Source organism: Pristis pectinata, chromosome 17, assembly GCF_009764475.1.
Source record: "Pristis pectinata isolate sPriPec2 chromosome 17, sPriPec2.1.pri, whole genome shotgun sequence".
Taxonomy (NCBI): Eukaryota; Metazoa; Chordata; class Chondrichthyes; order Rhinopristiformes; family Pristidae; genus Pristis; species Pristis pectinata.
The window spans coordinates 42,357,971-42,379,481 of NC_067421.1; the positions used below are offsets into that span (position 1 = coordinate 42,357,971).

General features: G+C 46.9%; 1 protein-coding gene across 1 annotated transcript in view; it reads right to left on the reverse strand.

The window, feature by feature from the left end:
* ulk1b (unc-51 like autophagy activating kinase 1) overlaps positions 1-21,511 on the reverse strand; it is a 101,347-nt gene that overhangs the window by 53,088 nt on the left and 26,748 nt on the right. The window contains 3 exon segments of the mRNA XM_052032212.1: positions 8,014-8,115; positions 17,205-17,278; positions 20,624-20,797. Of these exon segments, the coding sequence (XP_051888172.1) occupies positions 8,014-8,115; positions 17,205-17,278; positions 20,624-20,797 (350 nt within the window).

The window sequence follows — 21,511 nt, forward strand, 5'->3', positions numbered from 1 at the left end:
GTTCAGGAACAGCGACTTCCCTTCAACCATTCAGTTCTTGAACCAACCGGCACAACCCTAATCACTGCCTCAGTACAGCAACACTATGACCACTTTGATCACTTTGCACTACAACAGACTTTTTTTTTGTTCTAATTGTGTTCTTTCTTGTAAAAATTGTGTATAATTTATGTTTAATTTGTTTTCTTGTGAACACTGCTTATCTGATGCTTTGTGCCTGTGATGCTGCTGCAAGTAAGTTTTTCATTGCACCTGTGCACACATGGACTTGTGCATGTGACAATAAACTCAACTTTGACTTTGAATGCTTTTTAAACCTGCCTCTGTGACTAGACTGTGGAGATCTATCTCACTGCCTCGCTAAACCTCGGTGCCAAATTTTGTTTAATAATGGAAACACTCAGCAAGTCAGGCAGCATCTCTGGGAAGGGAAATGGTTCCGACAAAAGGTCTTCCACCTGAAACGTTCACCCTGCTCCTCTCTTCACAGACGCTGCCTGACCTGCTGAGTGTTTCCAGCATTTGCTGTCTTTTTTTCAGATTTCCAGCATCTGCGGGTTTTTGATTTCACTTTTGTTCGATAATGGTTCCATGGGGAATTTCAATAGAGTGAGACGGCCTGGAAACAGGCCCTTTGGCCCAACTCATCCATGCCTAAGTTTTGTCCATATTCCTCTAAATCTTTCCTATCCATGTACATCTCAGCCACTTCCTCTGGCAGCTCGTACTTTAGAGGCAATTTATAAAACCAGGTTGTTACTCCTTCCTTGTCTCACAATGGAAGGGTGAGGTCTTTGTCATCTGAAGGACTCATCTGGGCAGGAATCCAGTGCAGCTGATTCACCGAGCAGCTATCCAGTCGTTTATTGGTGAACGGCTGCACTGGTGATGGCTGCCTTTCGATTTTAGCACAAAGTGGTGGCATTCGAAAAAAAAGCATGTCTCAACTTCCTTGGTTTCAACATGCTGCTAGTGCTGGGTTGGCAACAGGCTCTTAATCAGCAGATAACCTACCACTACAGGAAGGTCAGCTTGTTCCTGCCAAGTATCGCCATCCCAACACACTGCTGGCCACAGTTTTGTGGGACTTTCCACAATATCCTTTGCTCTGGCACTGGGAGCCATGCCTTGTGTGTTGGGACCCAAGCTCTGGAATTCCTCCCTGCCTCTCTCTCTCTCTCTCTCCCTGCCTCTCTCTCTCTCTCTCTCTCCCTGCCTCTCTCTCTCTCTCTCTCTGCCTCTCTCTCTCTGCCTCTCTCTCTCTCTCTCCCTGCCCCTCTCTCTCTCTCTCTGCCTCTCTCTCTGCCTCTCTCTCTGCCTCTCTCTCCCTGCCTCTCTCTCTCTCTCCCTGCCTCTCTCTCTGCCTCTCTCTCCCTGCCTCTCTCTCTCTCTGCCTCTCTCTCTCTGCCTCTCTCTCTCTCCCTGCCTCTCTCTCTGCCTCTCTCTCCCTGCCTCTCTCTCTCTCTCTCTGCCTCTCTCTCTCTGCCTCTCTCTCTCTCCCTGCCTCTCTCTCTCTCTCTCTGCCTCTCTCTCTCTCTCTCTGCCTCTCTCTCTCTCTCTCTCTCTCTCTCTCCCTCCCTCTCCCTTCCTCTTCCCCATATCTGCCCCATGCAGCTTCATATCAGATTTTGATTCTTGCCACCCCCTTAAAGTTACTTTGGATGCCTTATTATGGTAAAGGCACCACATAAATGCAATTGATTATTGTTAACTGCTTCATCAGATTAACTACCTGACAAATCCATTGATCTTTCTAGGCACAGTGGTTCGGGTTAAAATTCCAGGTGAAGTCCAGGGAGGGAATTTTGGAGCACGGGGACCTGGCAGCTGAAGGAACGGTTGCCAGTGTTGGAGCGATGGACTTGGAAACATAGGCTGAGCTGTGGCCATGTCTGGAACCAGCGTGGATGGGATGAGGGACAATGAGGCCTGGTGCAAGTTAGGAAATGGGAGGAGAAGACTTGGATGAAGACAGACTTGCACTTCTATAGTTGCCGTTCATGACTTCAGGACTGCCTGAAGACAATTACTGTCAATGAAGGACTTTGGATGTGTAGTCATGGAGGTAACACAGGAAGAACAAAAGCCAAATTGTGCACAGCAAGCTCCCACAACAGTAGTGTGAAGGTGGCTAGGTTATGATTATTTTTATTGATGTTGACCAAGGAAAAAGTATTGTCCCTAAGAGTTCCCATGCTCTCAAAGTATTGATAAAGGACCTTCTCCATTCACTTCAGAGGGGAGAAGGGGTCTGAGTTTAATATCTCAACCTAGAGACAGTGCCTGAGACAATGTGGCACACTCAATACTGCACTGCTGTCTCGGTCTATACTTTCATCAAGTCCCTGTGCTGTGACCTCAGACACTGAGGCAAGAGGCAGTGCCTTGTTGAGCCACGGCTGGGCCACTTTATTTGACAGTGTTTCAACATTCATTGCTGATACTTTAGCTTCCCTGTTTGACCAACAGCTCCTTATCACATCAAATGCCTCCCTCTTTAGCCTTTCACATTTCCTCATGCACGAGGAGGCCATTCAGTCCACTGATTCTATGCTGGCACACAGAGCAATTCCATTTCTCACTCATTTTCCCTGAAACAACTTCTTCCCACATTCCCCTCAACTTCCCTCAGATTCTACCCCTCACCCACACACTAGGGGCAACTTACAGCGGCCAATTAACCCACCGACCCGCACATCTTTGGGATGTGGGAGGAAACCCACACGGTCATAGGGAGAACGTGCAAACTCCACTCAGACGGCGCCCGACGTCAGGATTGAACCTGGGTCACTGGAGCTGTGAGACTGCGCCACTGGGCCGTCCTGTCTGTTTAGAGAAAGAGGACCAAGTTTTCATGACTCTCCTCACTGCCGAACCCCCTCTGCAGCCTCAATCCAACTCCACGTACACATGGAGCACATGGCAATCCAGTTACAGAGGTCAAGAGGGGCAAGGCCACGATGGGTTTAAAGACAAAGACTAGGGCTTTAAGCTGGAAAGTGCTCGGGAAACCACAACAACTTACCTTTAATCAGCTCTTTTTTAACACAATCTCCAAACCAGGGCTGTTAAGGTGTACATTATGTAACAAAATTCAATTGCATATGACAACAAACTCGACTTTGACTGTTTCTGGTCTCAGCTGACTCTCCACGCTAAGTTTAGTTACAGCCGTGATGATGAGGAGGTTGGCCTGGAAGAGGGGCCCAACATTGGTTCACTCACCCTGCCAGAGGCACAGTACCATGCACACTGACCCATGCACACTGACCCCTCCCCACTGACAACCACACAGGAAACATGTTGTGTCGGTCTGTGATCTCTGCACAGGGCAACACCATTCACACTACCCATTACATCATTCTCTGATAGACATCATCAAAGTTCATCTACATTGTCCCTGTTTCAAACTAACACTTCAAATCAATTGCGATAAAACAAACACACACAGGATGTCCCAAAGTGCCTCACAACCAATGAGGCACTCTTTCAAACATAGATAACACGGCAGTCAACTAGTGCCTCCAGGGAGAGCAGTGCAATAAAAAGCAGATGATTTGTCCAAGTGATAGTGGACACACCTTGGCCACTGGGCCAACACCCTGGTGCTCAGCACTGGAAGCTTCCCTAATGCCCGGGACTGCACCGTTGGCTCACAGGGCTGGGGAAGATGGGGAGGGAACTCTGCTGGGTCTCTGGGATCAGACCCCACCAGCTGACCGGTCCTGGTCCACCTGTTGTTAGTGTCGTTTCTGCAATGCACCAAAATCACAGCAAGGGCCTGAGCTCAGACCCAAGCCAGTGGAGTGAGTTTCACTCAGGTGGGACCCCCAGATTTCTGGGTTCAAGCCCCACGGCACACAAGAAAATAGGAGCAGGAATAGGCCACTCGGCCTCTCAAACCTACCCTGCCATTCAATATGATCATGGCCGATCTGTGCTAGCCTCAGTTCCTCTTCTGTGTCAGTTCCCCATAATCCTCAATTCCTCGATCTTTCAAATATTTACAGTATCTATTTCCACCTTAAGTATCTAATGACCCAGCTTCCAGTACTCCAGGGGAAGAGAATTCCAGAGATTCACCATCCTCTGAGAGAAGAAGATTCTACAGACCTCAGTGTTACATGACCAGCATCTGTAACTCTCCCACTCATGAAAACATCCTCCTTAGCATCTTGTATGTTTGAATAGGGTCACCCCTCATTCTTCTAAACTCCAAACAGACCCAAACTGTTCAGCCTCTCTTGATAGGACATCCCTGTCATCCCAGGAATTAGCCTGGGGAATCTTCCTTGGACTGTCTTTAGGTAAGTGGACCAACACTAGACAGTGTTCCAGGTGAGGCCTCACCAACACCCTGTACATCGGTATGAAGACCTCCATGTTCTTAAACTCCAACACCTTCGCAATAAAGGCTAAAATGCCATTTGCCTTCTTATCTCCTTGTTGGACCTACCTGCTAACTTTTGTGATGCATGCACTTCAAAGCAATTCAGATCCCTCTGAACTTCACCCATTTGCAGTCTCTCTCCGATTAGATAATAATCCACCTTTCGATCTCCCCACTAAAGTCCTCGCACCTCCACACATTTAACCTCCATTTGCCAGGTTTCTCGCCCAGTCACTCAAACCATCGCTATCCCATTGCAGAATCACAATGTCTCATCACAAAGTGCCCTTCCACCTATTTTCATATCACTGGCAAACTTTACATTTTGTTCCCTAATGTAAATAGTAAATAACCTGAAGGACAAGAACCATTCGCTGGGTTATTCCACCAGCCTGAAAAATGGCAGGAATTCAGTGCAGAGACTGGACTGATATTCTGGTCCAAGGTGCAGGTCTGAGGGAGTGCAGCACTACCTCAGCAGGTCTCCACCTTATCACAGACATTCTCTCTTTGCCCCTCCCCATCTTTGCAACTAAATGCACCGTTAACTCACTTTTCCAGGTCTGATGAAAAGTAATCAACCTGACACTGTTTCTCCCTCCACAGACACTGTCTGACCTGCTAACTATTCAAAGCATTCCCGAATTTTAATTCAGGGAAAAGCTGCCTTTGTGGAGTCTTTGGCATTGATTTTGATGAACAGTGTTTCTGTTGTGGCTGCCATTTTCTGGAGCCATGTTAACGGAGTTTGCAGAGTGGATAAGGTGCAGTCAGTCCAACGATCAGCAGGACCTGTCACTGTGCAGGCGTGTGTAGACCTGCGCAGTCTGTCACTGAGGAGATGACATAACCTAACATAACCTATTAGGTTCCAGTGCTTTAGCGAGGGTATTACTATGAGGTCTTTTGATTGTCCCTCTGACAAAACAGAGTGTTTGTTATCCCAGGTCTGTGCAACTCCCTCCTTGCCCATTATGCCTTGCATTCCTTCCCATCCAGGCACCTAAGAGGATCTGCTTGCCTCCCTTGGAGATGTGTGCCAGAGCTTATCCAAGTGACAGAAACCCTCATTTGTAGTCACCACGGTGCATTGGTTCAGTGAGCTGTAGGGCTCTGAGGTGTTCACTGATCAGCTCATTCTTCACGGTGAAGCCCCAGCCCATGAAGATGCATTCCTCTTTTTGAGGCTGGAAGGCTTGGTCCTCAATTACATACTATTTATTTCAGGGATCTGGAAGAGGGGGCAGAGAGTAATAGAACACAGTGCAGGAACAGGCCCTGCATCCCATGATGTTCTGAAGAGCTAATTAAGCCAATTACACCTAATTACACTCCCTTCTGCCTGCACACAATCCATATCCCTCCACTCCCCGCATGCTCATGTATTTAAGAGCCTCTTGAACACATCTACCACATCTGCCTCCACCCCCCACCCCTGGCAGCACATTCCAGGCACCCACCACTCTCTGTGTTTAAAAAAATCTTGTCTTACATGTCTCCTTTGAACTTTCCCCCCTCTCACCTTAAATGCACGCCTTCTGGTATTAGACATTTCTATCCTGGGAAAAAGATACCAGCTGTCTACTCTATCTATGCCTCTTGTAATTTTATAAACTTCTATCAGGTCTCCCTTCAGCCTCTGCTGCTCCAGAGAAAACAACCCAGGTTTGTCCAACCTCTCCTTATAGCTCATGCCCTCTAATCCAGGCAGCATCCTGGTGAACCTCTTCTGCACCCTCTCCAAAGGCTCTACATCCTTCCTGTAATGGGGCAACCAGAATTGAATGCAACACTTCACATGCTGCCTAACTAGACTAATGAAGGCATTGAGTTCAAGAATCAGGAAGTTATCCAAGTTATAAAGTAAGGTATCAAAGTTTACCAATGATACTAAAACAGGTGGGAGGACATGTTGCTATAAGGATATTTGGACTCTGCAACAGGATATAGATAGGTTGGGTGAAAACTTGGCAAATAGAGATTAATGTGGGAATGTGAGAGGTCATGCACTTTGCAACGGCCAATTATTATCTAAATGGAGAGAGAATGGGGTGCCAAGAGAACTATTTCTTCTTGTTCATGAATCACAAAAAGCTAGCAGGCAAGTGGCTAGGAAGGCAAATAGTATATTGGCCTTTATTGCAATGGGGTTGGAGTTCAGAAATAGGGAAGTGTTGTAACAATTATACAAGGTACTGGTGAGGCCAGACCTGGAGAACTGGGCACAGTTTTGGTCCCCTGACTTAAGGAAGGATGTACTAATGTTGGAGTCCAGAAGAGATTCACTGGGACAATTCTGGGTAAGAAAAGGTTGTTCTCTCAGTGTGGCTAAAAATTTAGACCTGTTTTCTTTGGCCTTTAGAAGAATGAGGGGCGATCTTATTGAAACATATAAATGTTAGAGTAGATGTTGAGATGTTTCCACTAATGGGAGAATCTCAATCAAGGGGAAATAATTACAAAACAAAAAGATGTTCATTTAAAACTCAAGGGCGTAGGAATTCCCTCAGAGGATGGCAAATTTCTAGAATTCTCTACCCCAGAGGGTTGAGGATGGTAACTGGTTGGGGGGGAGGGGATTTAAAGAGGAGGTACACACATCTTTTGAAAGATCAGGGAACTGACAGCTCTTGGGAACTGGAATAGGAGAGGAGTTGAGGCCTGGGGTGGATCAGCCATGGTGATGTTGAATGGCAGGGCAGGCTTGAGGGGCCGAGTGGCCCTCTCCTGCTCCTATGATGTTTGCTCTTTCAGAAGGCACACTCACTGCTTATTCTCTGAACTGGCCATCTCCTGCCTATCATGTCCTGCTCAGTGTGAAACGTTATCTCAAGGAACTGGTTGCTGTGATCCCTGCATTACAACAGAGTCCGTACAAAGTTTGTTTGTCCTTGGATGTACAGCACTTTGGGACATACTGATGCTGCAAACAGCAATAGAGAAATGCAAATTCTCGAACAACACAACTACTATTGATGATATCATCTTTATGAAGAAGGAGCTTCCAATTCTGTCGGCGTTTCAGGTCGAAACACTGCATCAGTCCTGATGGAGGGTTTTGACCCAAAACGTCGACAATTCCTTTCCTCCCACAGATGCTGCTCGACCCGCTGAGTTCCTCCAGTAGATTGTTTGATGCTCTAGATTCCGGCGTCTGCGGTCTCTTGTGTCTCGGGCTTCCAATTTTACTTCCATAAACTCAGGGCTCCCTCTTGTAAAAACAGCAATGATTTGGGCTTTGCCAAGTGTTACTCGGGACAGTTTATCTACAAGGTTTCCTGGAGGTGTCATCACATGACCACTTGCTTCCAAATACCCCACGCCAGGACCCCAGTTGATGAGACCATCAAGCAATCTGCTACATTGCTGGCTAACTGGCAAGTAAACATTGCCTAACTGGATGATCAGTGACTAGCAGTCAAACAGCTTATGTTCACATGTCCAATATCAATAGAAATAACTAAACAAACACAGAACCTGACTTTTTAATGCTTTATGTGATTTTGGCTGGGATTCTGCTTGCGATAGTGTCTGGAATTGTAACCATCTTTGATTCACTGAGGCTCTTGAGCGATCCCACACCAGGCAGTCGAAGGTGAGTGCCTGAGGTCAATGCTGCTTACCTGGAAGGGTGCTTTGCCTGTCAGGCACTGGTACACTATAGTCCCGATGCTCCACAGGTCTGCCTTGGCATCGTAGTTCTGGGACATGATAACTTCTGGTGCCTGGTGACAGAGAGAGAGAGAGATTGGAATCGAGGCTTCACTGTCCAACCAGGAACCGGATTCCCAGTGTCGCACCTTCTCACATACTCCAGGACACTGACACTCAATCCAACTGCTTACACTCATAGAGTCATCCAGCATGGGAACAGACCCTTTGGCCCACCAAGTCCGTGCTGACCACCAAGCTCCCAGTTACACTCCCCACATTCCCAGAATGTACCCTCAGCTGCACACTAGGAAACCGGAGCACCCTGGGGAAACCCACGCAGTCACAGGGAGAGCGTGCAAACTCCACACAGACAGAGGTCAGGACCAAACCTGGGTCCCTGGAGCTGTGAGGCAGGAGCTGACTAGCCGCATCACTGTGCTACCTATGGATGGTTCTTAGTGTGGAAGAGCAAAGGTAAGATATTATTTGTCCAGTGGTAAAAGGTGCACAGGAGTAAGAGGCCATCCAGCTCCTTGAACCTAACCCGTATGCACCTGTGCTTAAATTTTGTCTACCCACCTCAGCTCCATGTTCCTTCAGAGTTTTCCCCAACAAACACCTGTCACTCTTTAGCCTGGTGAGTTCCAAATTGTCCCTTTGTATCCACAATCTAATGGTCTTAGAGAGGGTGAAGCAGAGACTCATCAGAATGGTTCAGGTCTTAAAGGGTTAAATGACAAGCCTATGTTGTGCACTCTCCTGAGATTAGATGTTGAGGGGCGATCAGTTTAACGTGTTTAAAGTGGCTACAGAGAGAGGGAGACACTATTTCCTCTGGTGAGAGACTCCACAATGAGAGGACACCAAGGTTAAAATCAGAGTTCACTTCGGTAACCTGCTCCCTTTCTCGCTCCTCCTGATCTACCCAACCCTCCCACACCCACCCCAGCGCCCATCACCCCGCTTCTTTCCCCTCCCCCAACCACTGCATCTGCCCGTCACCCACAAGCTCCTCCCACTGGGTCCCCTACCCCCCCCCCACTGTCCAATCTGCCCATCCCCACCTTTTGTTGTTCCAGGTTCCACCTTCCCTTCCTACCCAGTCCCATCACTGGCAGCCTCCACCTCACCTCTCAACCTCCCAATCTCTCGCTGCTATCTCCAGTCTTCCCTCCTCCACCCGCCAGCTCTTGCCCCAACACCACCCCCCCCATCTCTTCAGACTGCCTATCTCCCCTCCATCTTTCAGTCGAGATGAAGGGGCTCACTGTCCATTTCCCTCCACAGATGCTGCCTGACCCGCTGAGCATTTCTTCACACCTCCAGGTAACGGGAGGCTGGAAATGCTCTCTCACCTAGCACCTCCCCTTCTGATCGCCTTACTGTTTGTGGGAGCTTGCTGTGCACAAATGTTCTGCCTTATTTCCTGTTCTAAAGCTATGCAACAGCTTCAAAATTAAAAGTAAAAATATATAATTGATAATTACAGTTTCCTGGAACATCCTGAGGCTATTAAAATGAAGACTTTCAACTGAAAGCCTGTGGGAAGGGCTGCAGTAACTGACTCAGTGGCTTCTTCTTCCCTGAGCCTAGGGGTCCAATCGCTTTTTGAAAAATAAACAAACCCAGTTTCTGCTTCACTAATGATTCATGATAACCTATCACTGTGTCTGACAGAAGTTACATCAGCCAGCAGACTAACGCATAAATCACAGGCTTGGACAGATTAGGATTCACTTTGCATTGTGCTGCTATTGCTGGTTTAATAACAAGAGTTGCATCAGAAATCCTGACCTTTAATTTAGTTCAATGCCTCACCAACACAGCAGTTCACTCTTCCTGCTTGGCCGGGACACCAGGAGGGACTCACACCCACTCCTTGTTGAAAACTTAGTCATAGAGTCACACAGCACGGAAGCAGGCCCTTTGGCCCAAGCGGTCCATGCTGACCAAGATTAGATATCTTTATTTATTAGTCACATGTGCATCGAAACACACAGTGAAATGCATCTTTTGCGTGGAGTGTTCTGGGGGCAGCCCACAAGTGTCGCCACGCTTCCGGCACCAACATAGCATGCCCACAACTTCCTAACCCATATGTCTTTGGAATGTGGGAGGAAACCGGAGCACCCGGAGGAAACCCACGCAGACACGGGGAGAACGTACAAACTCCTTACAGACAGCAGCCAGAATTGAAGTCGGGTCGCTGGCGCTGTAATAGCGTTACGCTAACCGCCTAAGATAGTCCCACTTGCCTGCGTTTGACCCATATCCCTCTAAACTTTTCCTATCCACTTACCTGTCCAAGTGCCTTTTAAACGTTGTTAATGTACATAGAATATAGAACGTTACAGCACAGTACAGGCCCTTCAGCCCACAATGTTGTGCCCACATTTTATCCCGCTCTAAGATCTATCTAACCCTTCCCTCCCACATAGCCCTCCATTTCTCTATCATTCATGTGGCTATCTAAGAGTGTCTTAAATGTCCCTAATGTATCTGCCCCCACAACCTCTGCAGGCAGTGCGTTCCACGCACCCACCACTCTCTGTGTAAAAAACTTACCCCTGACATCCCCCTTATATCTTCCTCCAATCACCTTAAAATTATGTCCCCTCGTGTTAGCCATTTTCGCCCTGGGAAAAAGTCTCTGATTGTCCACTCGATCTATGCCTCATCATCTTGTACACCTCTATCAAGTCACCCGTCATCCTCCTCTCCAAAGAGAAAAGCCCTAGCTCACTCAACCTATCCTCATAAGAGATGCTCTCCAATCCAGGCAGCATCCTGGTAAATCTCCTCTACACCCTCTCCAAAGCTTCCATATTCTTCCTATAATGAGGTGACTATAACTGAACACAATACTCCAAGTGTGGTCTAACCAGAGTTCTATAAAGCTGCAACATTACCTCACGGCTCTTGAACTCAATACCCCGACTAATGAAGGCCAACACACCATACGTATTCTTAACAACCGTATCAACCTGCGCGGCAACCTTGAGGGATCTATGGATATGGACCCCAAGATCCCTCCGTTCCTCCACGCTGCTAAGAATCCTGCCATTAACCTTGTATTCTGCCTTCAAGTTCAATCTTCCGAAGTGCATCACACTGTGTGCATTCAGCCATTCATGTGTGTCCTGGCCTATCTATGCCCCTCATGATTTTATACACCTCTATAAGACCACCCCTCATTCTCCTACGCTCCATTGAATAAAGTCCTAGCCCTCCCAACCTCTCTCTATACTTCAGTCCCTCGAGTCCTGGCAACATCCTTTTAAAAATACCATTGAAGTATCACTTTATCATCTGCCCATGAATGGTGTCTCAGATTAAAGTCTCGCCCAAATAAATCGGGACAACAGGATAGCTTTCACAAATGGCCAGCATAGATGGCAATGGGCCAAAAGGCAGTGTTTCCTCTAAGATGCATCTGTTCTGCTGCAGTGACTTCCCCTGGAGCGTGAGGTGAACCTTGTGGATGTTCCCTGTGAAGTGGGGGTCACTGAGGACACTCCTAGCTCACTGCCCCAAAGACGATGTGTTTGTGTTTAAGGATCAAACTCCTCGAAAAGCCATGGCAACCTTCTGAAGAACAACTGGTCAGATCAGTGTGATAATTAGAGGTTGCTCCAACACCCACACCCATGTTCCCTGAGCAACAGTTACTTCCTGAACTGCAACCAGGCCAGACACTGCTATTTATACCCAGGGTGTGGGTTAAATCACCGACTATATGCAACATTCCATGCCAAAGAAGGTATTGGAAAGCCTTCCTGAAGATTGGGTGGGCAGGAGGAAGGGATTGGGCGGCCACCTCGGAGGGCAATTAACAACAAAAACATAGGAAGAGGAATAACTTGCTCCATCATTCAGTAAGATCATGGCTAATCTGACCTTTGGCTTCCCAAAGCCCCTGACAAGAATCTGTCCATCCCAGCCCTGAGCTGAGTCAGTGGGGGAGAGAATTCCAGAGAAGAAACTAAGCATTGATGATTTTCACACGGGCTAGGGTTGTGGGGGAGCAGGAGGCAACTGGAACCCCCCCCCTCAAGAAAAAGCTGCTGAGGTTGGAGGAGTCGAGAAAATTTGACTACCTGCACTGCACTTTCTTTGGAACTGTAACACTATAGTTTGCACTTTTTTTCTATTTGTACTACATCGCTGTATTTATGATGTGTCTGGACGGCGCAAACAAAAGCTTTTCATTGTATCTCGGTTCATGTGACAATAATAAACCAAGTATCAATTTGAAAACCATTAGGGGAAAAGGATAAAGAGTTACATAGCCGAAGGGATTAGCAGAGAAAATTAAAAATTGGTAATTGGTTTGTTATTGTCATATGTACTGAGGTACAGTGAAAAACTTTGTTTTACATGCCACCCATACAGATCACTTCATTACAACAGTGCATCAAGGTAGTACAAGGGAAAACAATAACAGAATGCAGAATAAAGTGTTACAGCTACAGAGAAAGTGCAGTGCAGGCAGACAATAAGGTGCAAGGCCACAACGAGGTAGATTGCAAGGTCAAGAGTCCATCCTGTCGTACCAGGAGAATTGGAATTAGTTTATTACTGTCACATGTACCAAGTTACAGTGAAAAACTCACTTTGCATACGTTCATACAGATCAATTCATTACTCATGGGCGTAGAGGTAGTACAAGGTAAAACAAGGATGGTCTTATATCAGCGGGACAGAAGCTGTCCTTGAGCCTGGTGGTATGTACTTTCAGGCTTTTCAGAGTAAGACAGACATTAGCTTTAATTGAAGTGAGTGTCCTCTTCCTGTGTCTGGCCCCTGTCTACAGGCAAACCCCTCCATCCCTCCCTGTTGGTTTAGTGGCATCTCGAGGTTACCTGGACCTCCTACACGTGCACTGACCCTAAGACATGCTGAGGTGGACCAGCAGACCAACTGACCAACGAGAACTGCCATGGAGACCCTGCAAAGCCGTGGGGGCTGCATCTGTTTGTGAAACTCCACAGTTCCAGCTTTGTCCCAACTGCTCAGCAAAGGGTTAACAAGTATATTCTGTGCTTGTTGATGTATTGCTGGAGGACAGGCAGAAGAGTGAGCAACGTGACTGTGATTCTATGCAAATCCTACGACAGATTAAAAACATTTGTAAGGAAAGGCTTGTGGGAAAAAGGCTCCCTTTTAACCAAGGCTAATGAACACTGACAATGTTTTCTCCAACAACAGCACTTCCCAAAAGCAATATTCATTTTGTCCAACAAAAGCTCCTTCAACATCTCAGGGCATTTGAAAGGAATGCAATCAAACAGAATTCAACTCCAAGCCACTGAGATATCAGGGGATGAAAAGCTTGGGCCAAATTGGAGTTTTTAAGCAGGATCTTAGAGGAGGCGAGGTGTAGGGGCTTAGGTAGGGAATTCTGGGATTGGGGCCCTGGCAGCTGGACACAGGACCACCAATGGCAGGGTGATAGATGTCGCGAACGATTGAGAGGCTGGAACTGGAGGGGTGCCGAGATCTCGGAGGGCTGGAGGTGGTCACAGAGATAGGGAGGGCTGAGGGGTTTGTGAGCACGGATGGAAGGCAGAGTGGCAGTCTCAGCAGCAGGGAAAGCTGTGGTCCCGGGAACCAAATGACATTTTTGTGATGAGATTGGTTCAGCGTTCTTACAGAATAAGAGATAAGGATCGAGAAGAGTAAATGCAATGAACAAGTTTGATGGGTGACTTATCCTGCTGCAATATTCATGGCCCACTTCAGCCTAACCACACAGCAACTCATTGTTCTCACTTCATTTACATCATACATTTGCAACCAATTATTAAAGATAAAATTACACTTCACTGGGAACCAAAAAGATGCTTTCCTCCTGGTGAATTATTTAAGGATGAGGCTTCTCAGCATTAGCCCATTTGCAACCAGATGCTCAGAGCTCTTGCCGACAGATTTATAACTAGGACTCTGCTTTATGTGCTGCTCACCTCTTATACAGGGCCCTAATTGACACTGCATCCTCAGGTTCAACACAGCGAACCTTGGTTGGATTACACAGGGACACTGCGCATGGCTTGGGGTACTATTTATAAAAAGAATGTAGCAAAGTGAAAAAAGATTTACAAGAATGATTCCAGAATGAAGAGTTTATTCTCAGTAAGAAAGGCTGAACAGGTTGCGATTTTCCTGCCTTGATTTTAGATTTTAGCAAGGTTTAGTTTGGGCAGCTGTTGAGGAGACATTTTCACTTGCAGGTGAGACCAGAACTGGTGACGTTAATCTCAAAAAGTCACCAATGAATATACAGATGACCCGAGTTACAGAAGGGGGTTGTGTTCCGAGGAAACTGTCCATATTGTGATTTTCAATAACGTGAAGTCATGTTACCTGCACATACTTCAGGAAATGTGAGTTGAAAAAAATTGTATTTATTTGTTTATTTTCACATTAATTCTGTAAGAGTGAATTTTGTTCCACATCTCACATTTCTGGGTCAGTGATTTGTTAATTCTGTAAGGGTGAATTTCCGTTACCCAAACAGCCATAACATGGGGGTCGTCTGTAATAAGGAATTCAGGAGAAGCATCTCCAGTTGGGTAGCTGTGAGAATGTGGGACTCACTCCCACTCAGAGTGGCCAAGGAGTTGATTGTGGACTTCAGGAAGGGGAAGTCGGGAGAACACACACCAGTTCTCATTGAGAGGTCAGCAGTGGAAAGGGTGAGCAGCTTCAAGTTCCTGGGCATCAACATCTCAGAGGATCTATCCTGGGCCCAACACATTGATGCAATCACGAAGAAGTTTGAGGAGATTTGGTATGTCACCAAAGACTCTTGAAAATTTCCATGGATGTGCGGTGGAGAGCATTCTGACTGGTTGCATCACCGCCTGGTATGGAGGCTCCAATGCACAGGTTTGCAAAAGGCTGCAGAGAGTTGTAGACTTAGCCAGCTCCATCATGGGCACAAACCTCCCCGCCATCGAGGACATCTTCAAGAAGGTAGCATCCATCACTTAAGGACCCTCACCATCCAGGACATGTCCTCTTCTCGTTACTACCATCAGGGAGGAGGTACGGGAGCCTGAAGGCCCACACTCAACAATTCAGGAACAGCTTCTTCCCCTCCGCCATCAGATTTCTGAACCGTCCACGAACACTACTTAATTAATCCTTTTTTTTGCACTGTTTATTTATTTTAAATAACTCCTTTAATGTATTAAAGTCTCTCAAGTTGCTCCACCTGAGTGTAATTAGGCAAAAATTGACACTGTGACCCATAAGGAAATCTGAGGAGAGGCTTGGTGGGAGTGTTATGATGTTGGTGTGTCCTGAAGGAGAGAGAGGGGCAGTGAGGGTGTTTATTCCAGAGCTCAGAGCTAAAGCACACAGGTCAATGGGTGCTCGTTCATGGAAGGGAAGGAAGAACATAAGATTGGAGGCTTTAGGGCTGGAGGAGGTAATAGAAACAGGGACCATGGATGAGGATTTCAAATCTTAAACATTGTGGGATTGGAGAGCAGTGAAGGTCAATGACTGAGGAAGGATATTTGGTGAGGTGGCAGTGATGGAGTGACTGGAAGTCCAATAGATGGGATCAACGCCATGGTTCTCTTTCCTTCAAAGCACTGATCTAACTCAACAGTAGGACAGGCCTGAGGGGCTGAATCACCCCCTCTTATGAAGCAGATTTCTGACCTCTCACTGGAATGGAGCCCAAACCAATGTGATGTAGTTCTGGTGGACACACCCACCACTGATGGGTAGTTAGCCCGCGGGGGTCCACACTGTCCGTGTTTCTTTTAACTCATTCCCTGGATAGGATGTTTGCTGGCAACACTGGCATTTATTACCCATTACTAGTTGCCCTCGAGAAGGTGATGAAAAGCTACCATCTTCCTACAATGAAGTGATTTGCAAGAGTCACCACACTGCCACTAGTAAGTCATACAGAGGCCAAACCCGTCAGGAAGGACAGGTTCCCAGAAGGAGTGCTGCACTGTTGGAGGTGTTCTGTTTTGAGTTAAGTGTTAATTTTGCCCCGAAGAAAACCCCTGTTCAATTTCAAAGAGCAGGGAGTTCTCACCAGTTCTCTTGGGGAAATATTTATCCTTCCAATCACATCAGTAAACAGATAATTATCACTTGATAGAGAAACAAAGGACTGCAGATGCTGGAATCTCGATGAAAACCACGATGATGCTGGAGGAACTCAGCAGGCCAGGCAGCATCCGTGGAGAAAAGCAGGCGGTCAACGTTTCGGGTCAGGACCCTTCCTCAGGAATGAAGATAGGGAAAGGGGAAATTGCGATCCAGTCTCTGAGGAGCTTCCCCTGTTCACCATCCCCAGAATTCTAACTAAAACACTGATGGCAAACAATTGTACTGTGGAACAGTGTGACCACATTAATGCAATTGTTAATTCCCAAACTGTTCTGAGCCATGGTTCAGGCAGTGGTTTATGTTGTGAACCTTGCCCCAGATATCTCGAGCTCATTACTCTCTTCATCAGTATTCCACCATATATAATCTGCTGGTCCACAGAGTATTAACTGCAGAGTTGTAGGTCATTTGGCTCAACTGCTCCGTGGTAGTGTTTCTGTTCAACTTCTTGCATCCATGTCCATCTCAAATTATCAATGCCCTCTTTGTTCTTTCCTCATCTGTTTACCCAGCTTTCCTTCACATTCAGAATCAGAATCAGGTTTATCATCACTGACATATGACGTGAAATTTGTTTTGCGGCAGACTACAGTGCAAAGACATAAAATTAGTCTAAATTACAAAATAAATAATTAGTGCAAAAAAAGATAGGAAATTATCACTTGATGTTCTGTGCAGATTGGCTGCTACATTTCCCTGCATCACACTGCAAACTTCATTTCATTGTCGGTAAAGTACTTTGTGACATCCCCAAATACTGAATTGTGGTTTAGAAACGCAAAGGTTCCTTTCCAAAGGACCACTAGTAAACCAGACGGATTTCACAACAATTAACGACTTCACAGTCACATTTTAAGTAGTTTAACTTGTCCTTATGAAAGATAATTGGCTCCTTTAATCCCATGTTTTAAGCACTCAGGTTGTTGAGGTCGGGTTTCAGCTCAACCTGGTAAGCCTGGTACCAGACCCTTCAGAAGACCACACCCAGTCTAAACAATTCAGTGTCACGGAGAAGTGCACTCACCATGTACATGGGCGATCCGCACAAGGTCGCTGCCAGCATGTTGCTCTGTAGGTATCGGGCAAAGCCAAAGTCAGCTGTGTTCAAACAAAAGGAGGAAGGCAGTCAGAGTTATTGCCAAAATCAGACTGGGCCAGCCCCAAGTCAGCCATTCAAACTCAAACAGAATCCGTAACTGAGCACGGCAGCATTGTATCCAAAGTTCATGTCACCAACAAAAACCTTCCCTTCAACTGAAATAAAGGAACAGGAACAGGAGGAGGCCATTTGGTCCATCGTACCTGCTCAAGCAAACTCAGTGGGTGATGTATCTTTGAAGTTCTCTACCCTGGAAGTCTGCTCAGTCACTGAGTTCGTTCAAAGCAGAGATCGATAGATTTCTGCATATTATAGAGTCATTCAGCACAGAAACAGGCCCTTCCGCCCAAATGGTCCATGCTGACCAAGATTCCCATCTAAGCTAGTCCCATTTGCCCACATTTGGCCCATATCCCTCTAAACATTTCCTATTCATGGACCGGTCCAAGTACCTGTTAAATGTTGTTATTGTACCTGCCTCACCCACTTCCTCTGGTAGCTCATTCCATATACTCACCACCCTCTGGGTGAAAAAGCTGCCTCTCAGGTTCCTAATAAAGCTCACCTTAAACCTATGCCCTCTAGTTTTTGACTCCCCAACCCTGGGAAAAGGACTGTGTGTCTTTGCCCCTATCGATGCCCCTCATGATTTTATACACCTCTATAAGATCACTTCTCAGTCTCCTACTCTCCATGGAACAAATTCCCAGCCTGTCCAACCTCTCCCTGTAGCCCAGTCCCTCGAGTCCTGGCAACATCCTTGTAAATCTCCTCTGCACTTTTTCCAGCTCAATGGCATCCTTCCTAAAACAGGGTGACCAAAACTGAAGGGAGGTTTATGGGGATTCGGGCAGAAAAATGGTGTTGAGGAAGAAGGTTATCAATGATCTTCTTGAATGGTGGAGCAAACTCAAAGGGATGAATGGGTCCTGCTCCTATCTCTTATGTCATGGCAAAGAAGGAGGCCACTCGTCCCATCGAGCCATGCTGGACACCGGTGGAGCAGCCCTGTCAATCACTGACCAGAGCCCAATGGGATACGACTATCTGGATCAGGGTTGGGTTGTGTTCAGATCGCATGGCTTGATTTGCGAGTTGATCGGGGTCAGGATGAGGTCTCAGTGTTACTGCTTGTGTCCTCTGTTCCTGATCAACAGCGGCCAACGTTCCTGCGACAGAGCTGGTCTTCCTACTTTCCCACAAATGCCTCTGGGTTGGGTTTGGGGAAAATGGTTTTAGGAATGGTTCAGGTTGTCCAAGGTTGGGTTGGGTTTGGGTCAGGTTTAAATCCCATTCCCAAGCTGACCTCTGACCTCTGACCTCATGGGTCCATCCAACTCCCATTTGTAAACTCTGATTGGCTGCGTTTCCACCATTCCTATTGGCAGAGAACTGCAGGTCCTGACTTTCCTCTGAATGAGAACATTTTTCCCTTGAGATTCGTTGGAACAGTACAGGGAGCCAAGGGCAGAGAGAGATCAGAGAGGGAATGGAGCAGAAAATTAATGCTATTACAGACTAAATGGTACAGTTCTGCAGGAAACAGAGGGACTGGTGTATCTGTGCATAGATCATCGAGATTGACGGGACGTGTTGAGAGTGCAGTTAGTAAAGCAAATGGAATCCTGAGATTCCTTAACAGAGGCACAGAACAGAGAAAGAGGGAGGTTGTGTTGAACTGGCAAAAAACTGCTTACACCACAGATGGAGTAGTGAATCCAGTTCTGGTCACCGCATCTACCAAGGATGTGAGGGTCCCGGAGAGGGTGCGGAAGCGATTCCCTGGAACGGTTTTGGGGATGAGGGGTTTCAGCTCCTGGGTTAGACTGGAGATGCTGGGGATGTTGTCCTTGGAGCAGAGAAGGCTGAGAGGTGATTAGATGGAGGTGTATGATGGGTTGAGAAAGAGTAATTAAAGGGAAGCTGTTCCCATTGGTGGAAGGTTCAAGAACCGAGGGACGCAGATTTACAGCAAGGGAACAGTCTACAATGGAAATACTCTTTCACACAGAGAGTGAGGTGCTTCAGCTAAATCAGCACCTTGCCTGTTCTGATGGCTGTGAAAGATCCCAGTCGTGTCCAGTTGTGACTTGGCTGACACTCCCCACAGAATAGTCGGGCACCCGGCTATGTGAATGCTAAATCTAGTCCAGATTCCTGCAGCTGCAGTTCTTTTGTCTTCTGCTGAAATGTATTGTCTGTAGTTGTGACACTCTACTCTGCATTCTGTATTGTTTTACCCTGCACTACTCAATGCACTGTGTGATGCAATGATCCGTATGAACAGTATGCAAGACAAATTTTTCACTGCACCTCAGTACATGTGACAATAATAAACCAATTCCAATTCAAAAGGGCTGCTGTGTTTGTATTGGTGGAGGGGTGTACACGAGGGAAGGCAGACAGAGGCTAGCCTTGCTCCCCCAATAATCACCTGTCTGGTTATTGACGTTTCGATACATGGGTCCTTGGACACATGTTGTGCTCCTCCAGCTGATTCTAATTCCTCTGTATGCCTCTGTCCACTTGACGGCAGTGAATGGAAGTGATAATAATTGGATTTGGGATTTGCAGTATTTATTGTCCACAGTCTGCTCAATGTGGAGTGACGAACAATCTGCTCCACATCTGCAGTCTCTTGTGTCTCCTGCTCAATGTCTTGGAGCATTACGCTGCAGGGAGCTCAGCAGCCAAAATGTTCACAGCAAACCAGGAGAATGGGACCACACTTCTTTCAAACAGCAGCTGTGACCATGAACATTCACCCCAGGGAGCAGATACCCGCCTGAGTTAACCTCATAGATAGCATCACTCTTTGGGCTGAACTGAGGTGTCAGCCGGGGTTTCTGTTCTCAGAGATTGGAATCTTCTCCCCTTCCGTCAAGCAGAGGATACAAAAGCTTCAAAACACACACCAGCAGGCTCAAGGACAGCTTCTATCCCACTGTTACAAGACTACCGAGCGTTAACGATGGACTCTTAACCTCACAATCTACCTCGTCACGGCCCTTGCACCTTATTGCCTGCCTGCACTGCACTTTCTCTGTAACTGTAACACTTTATTCTGCATTCTGTTATTGTTTTCCCTTGTACTACCTCAATGCACTGATGTGATGAAATGATCTGTATGAATGGCATGCAAAACAAAGTTTTTCACTGTACCTCGGTACATGTGATATTAATAAACTAATTCCAGTACCTTCTGACCCACTAATATGCCTCGTTCTAGATGCCAGAATTAATCAAAGCAAAGAAGAAGTCCACTCAGGCTATCTCTTTGACCAACCCCACCGTTTCCTCACAGATAAATCCGAGCCCAGAGAGAGGGTGGAACTGGATCCTACCTATCTTGATGCGGATGTTGCTGGGGTTGGACTTGCGTCCTCCGCTGTGGGACAGCAGGATGTTCTGAGGCTTCAGGTCACGGTGGATGACCCCCTTACTGTGCAGCATCTTCATGGCCCCCACGATCTGCTGCAGGAAGAGGCGGATTGTGTCTTCGCTGAGAGTCCCTTTCGCTGCAACACAGAGCAGACATCAGGCCACCTGTCTGGCACCAGGCCCAGATCGGAAAAATCCCAAAGGAAAACGGCTCCTTCATTAGGCTGCTATAAATATAAACTGAGTGAGGTTCGGCAAACCAGGAAAGTGACATTCGGGGCACTGGGGAGATGCGTCTTGGCATCCTGTCAAACAATGGAGGTGGGATTAGGTGCGCTGTTATTTTGGGATTCAGGGCACTGAGAAAACGGGGTTTAGTGTGCTGAGAGACTGAGTTTCAGTACGTTACTTAGAACATAGAACAGCACAGCACAGGAACAGGCCCTTCAGCCCACGAGGTTGTGCCGAACTAACTAAATTGGTAATCAAATGCCCAACTAAACTAATCCCTTCTGTCTACACAACGTCCACATCCCTCCATTCCCTGCACATCCATGTACCAATGTAACCTGGTCCCTCCACAGATGCTGCCTGACCGCTGAGATCTCCCAGCGTCTTGTGCGTTGCTCCAGATTCCAGCATCTGCAGCATGTGGTGCCTTCAGATCAGGGAAGTTCACTGTGAATTTGGGGTCAGAGCACTGGGGGAAATGGGGTCAAATACTCTGCAAAGCAGGGTTCAGCACTGGGGAAATGCAGTTCAGTCACACACTCAGGGACTGTGCTGTGCTTGCTTTCTAGATTTTGACAGAGTGGTTGGAATACCCATGTTTTTATAACCATGAAGCTAGA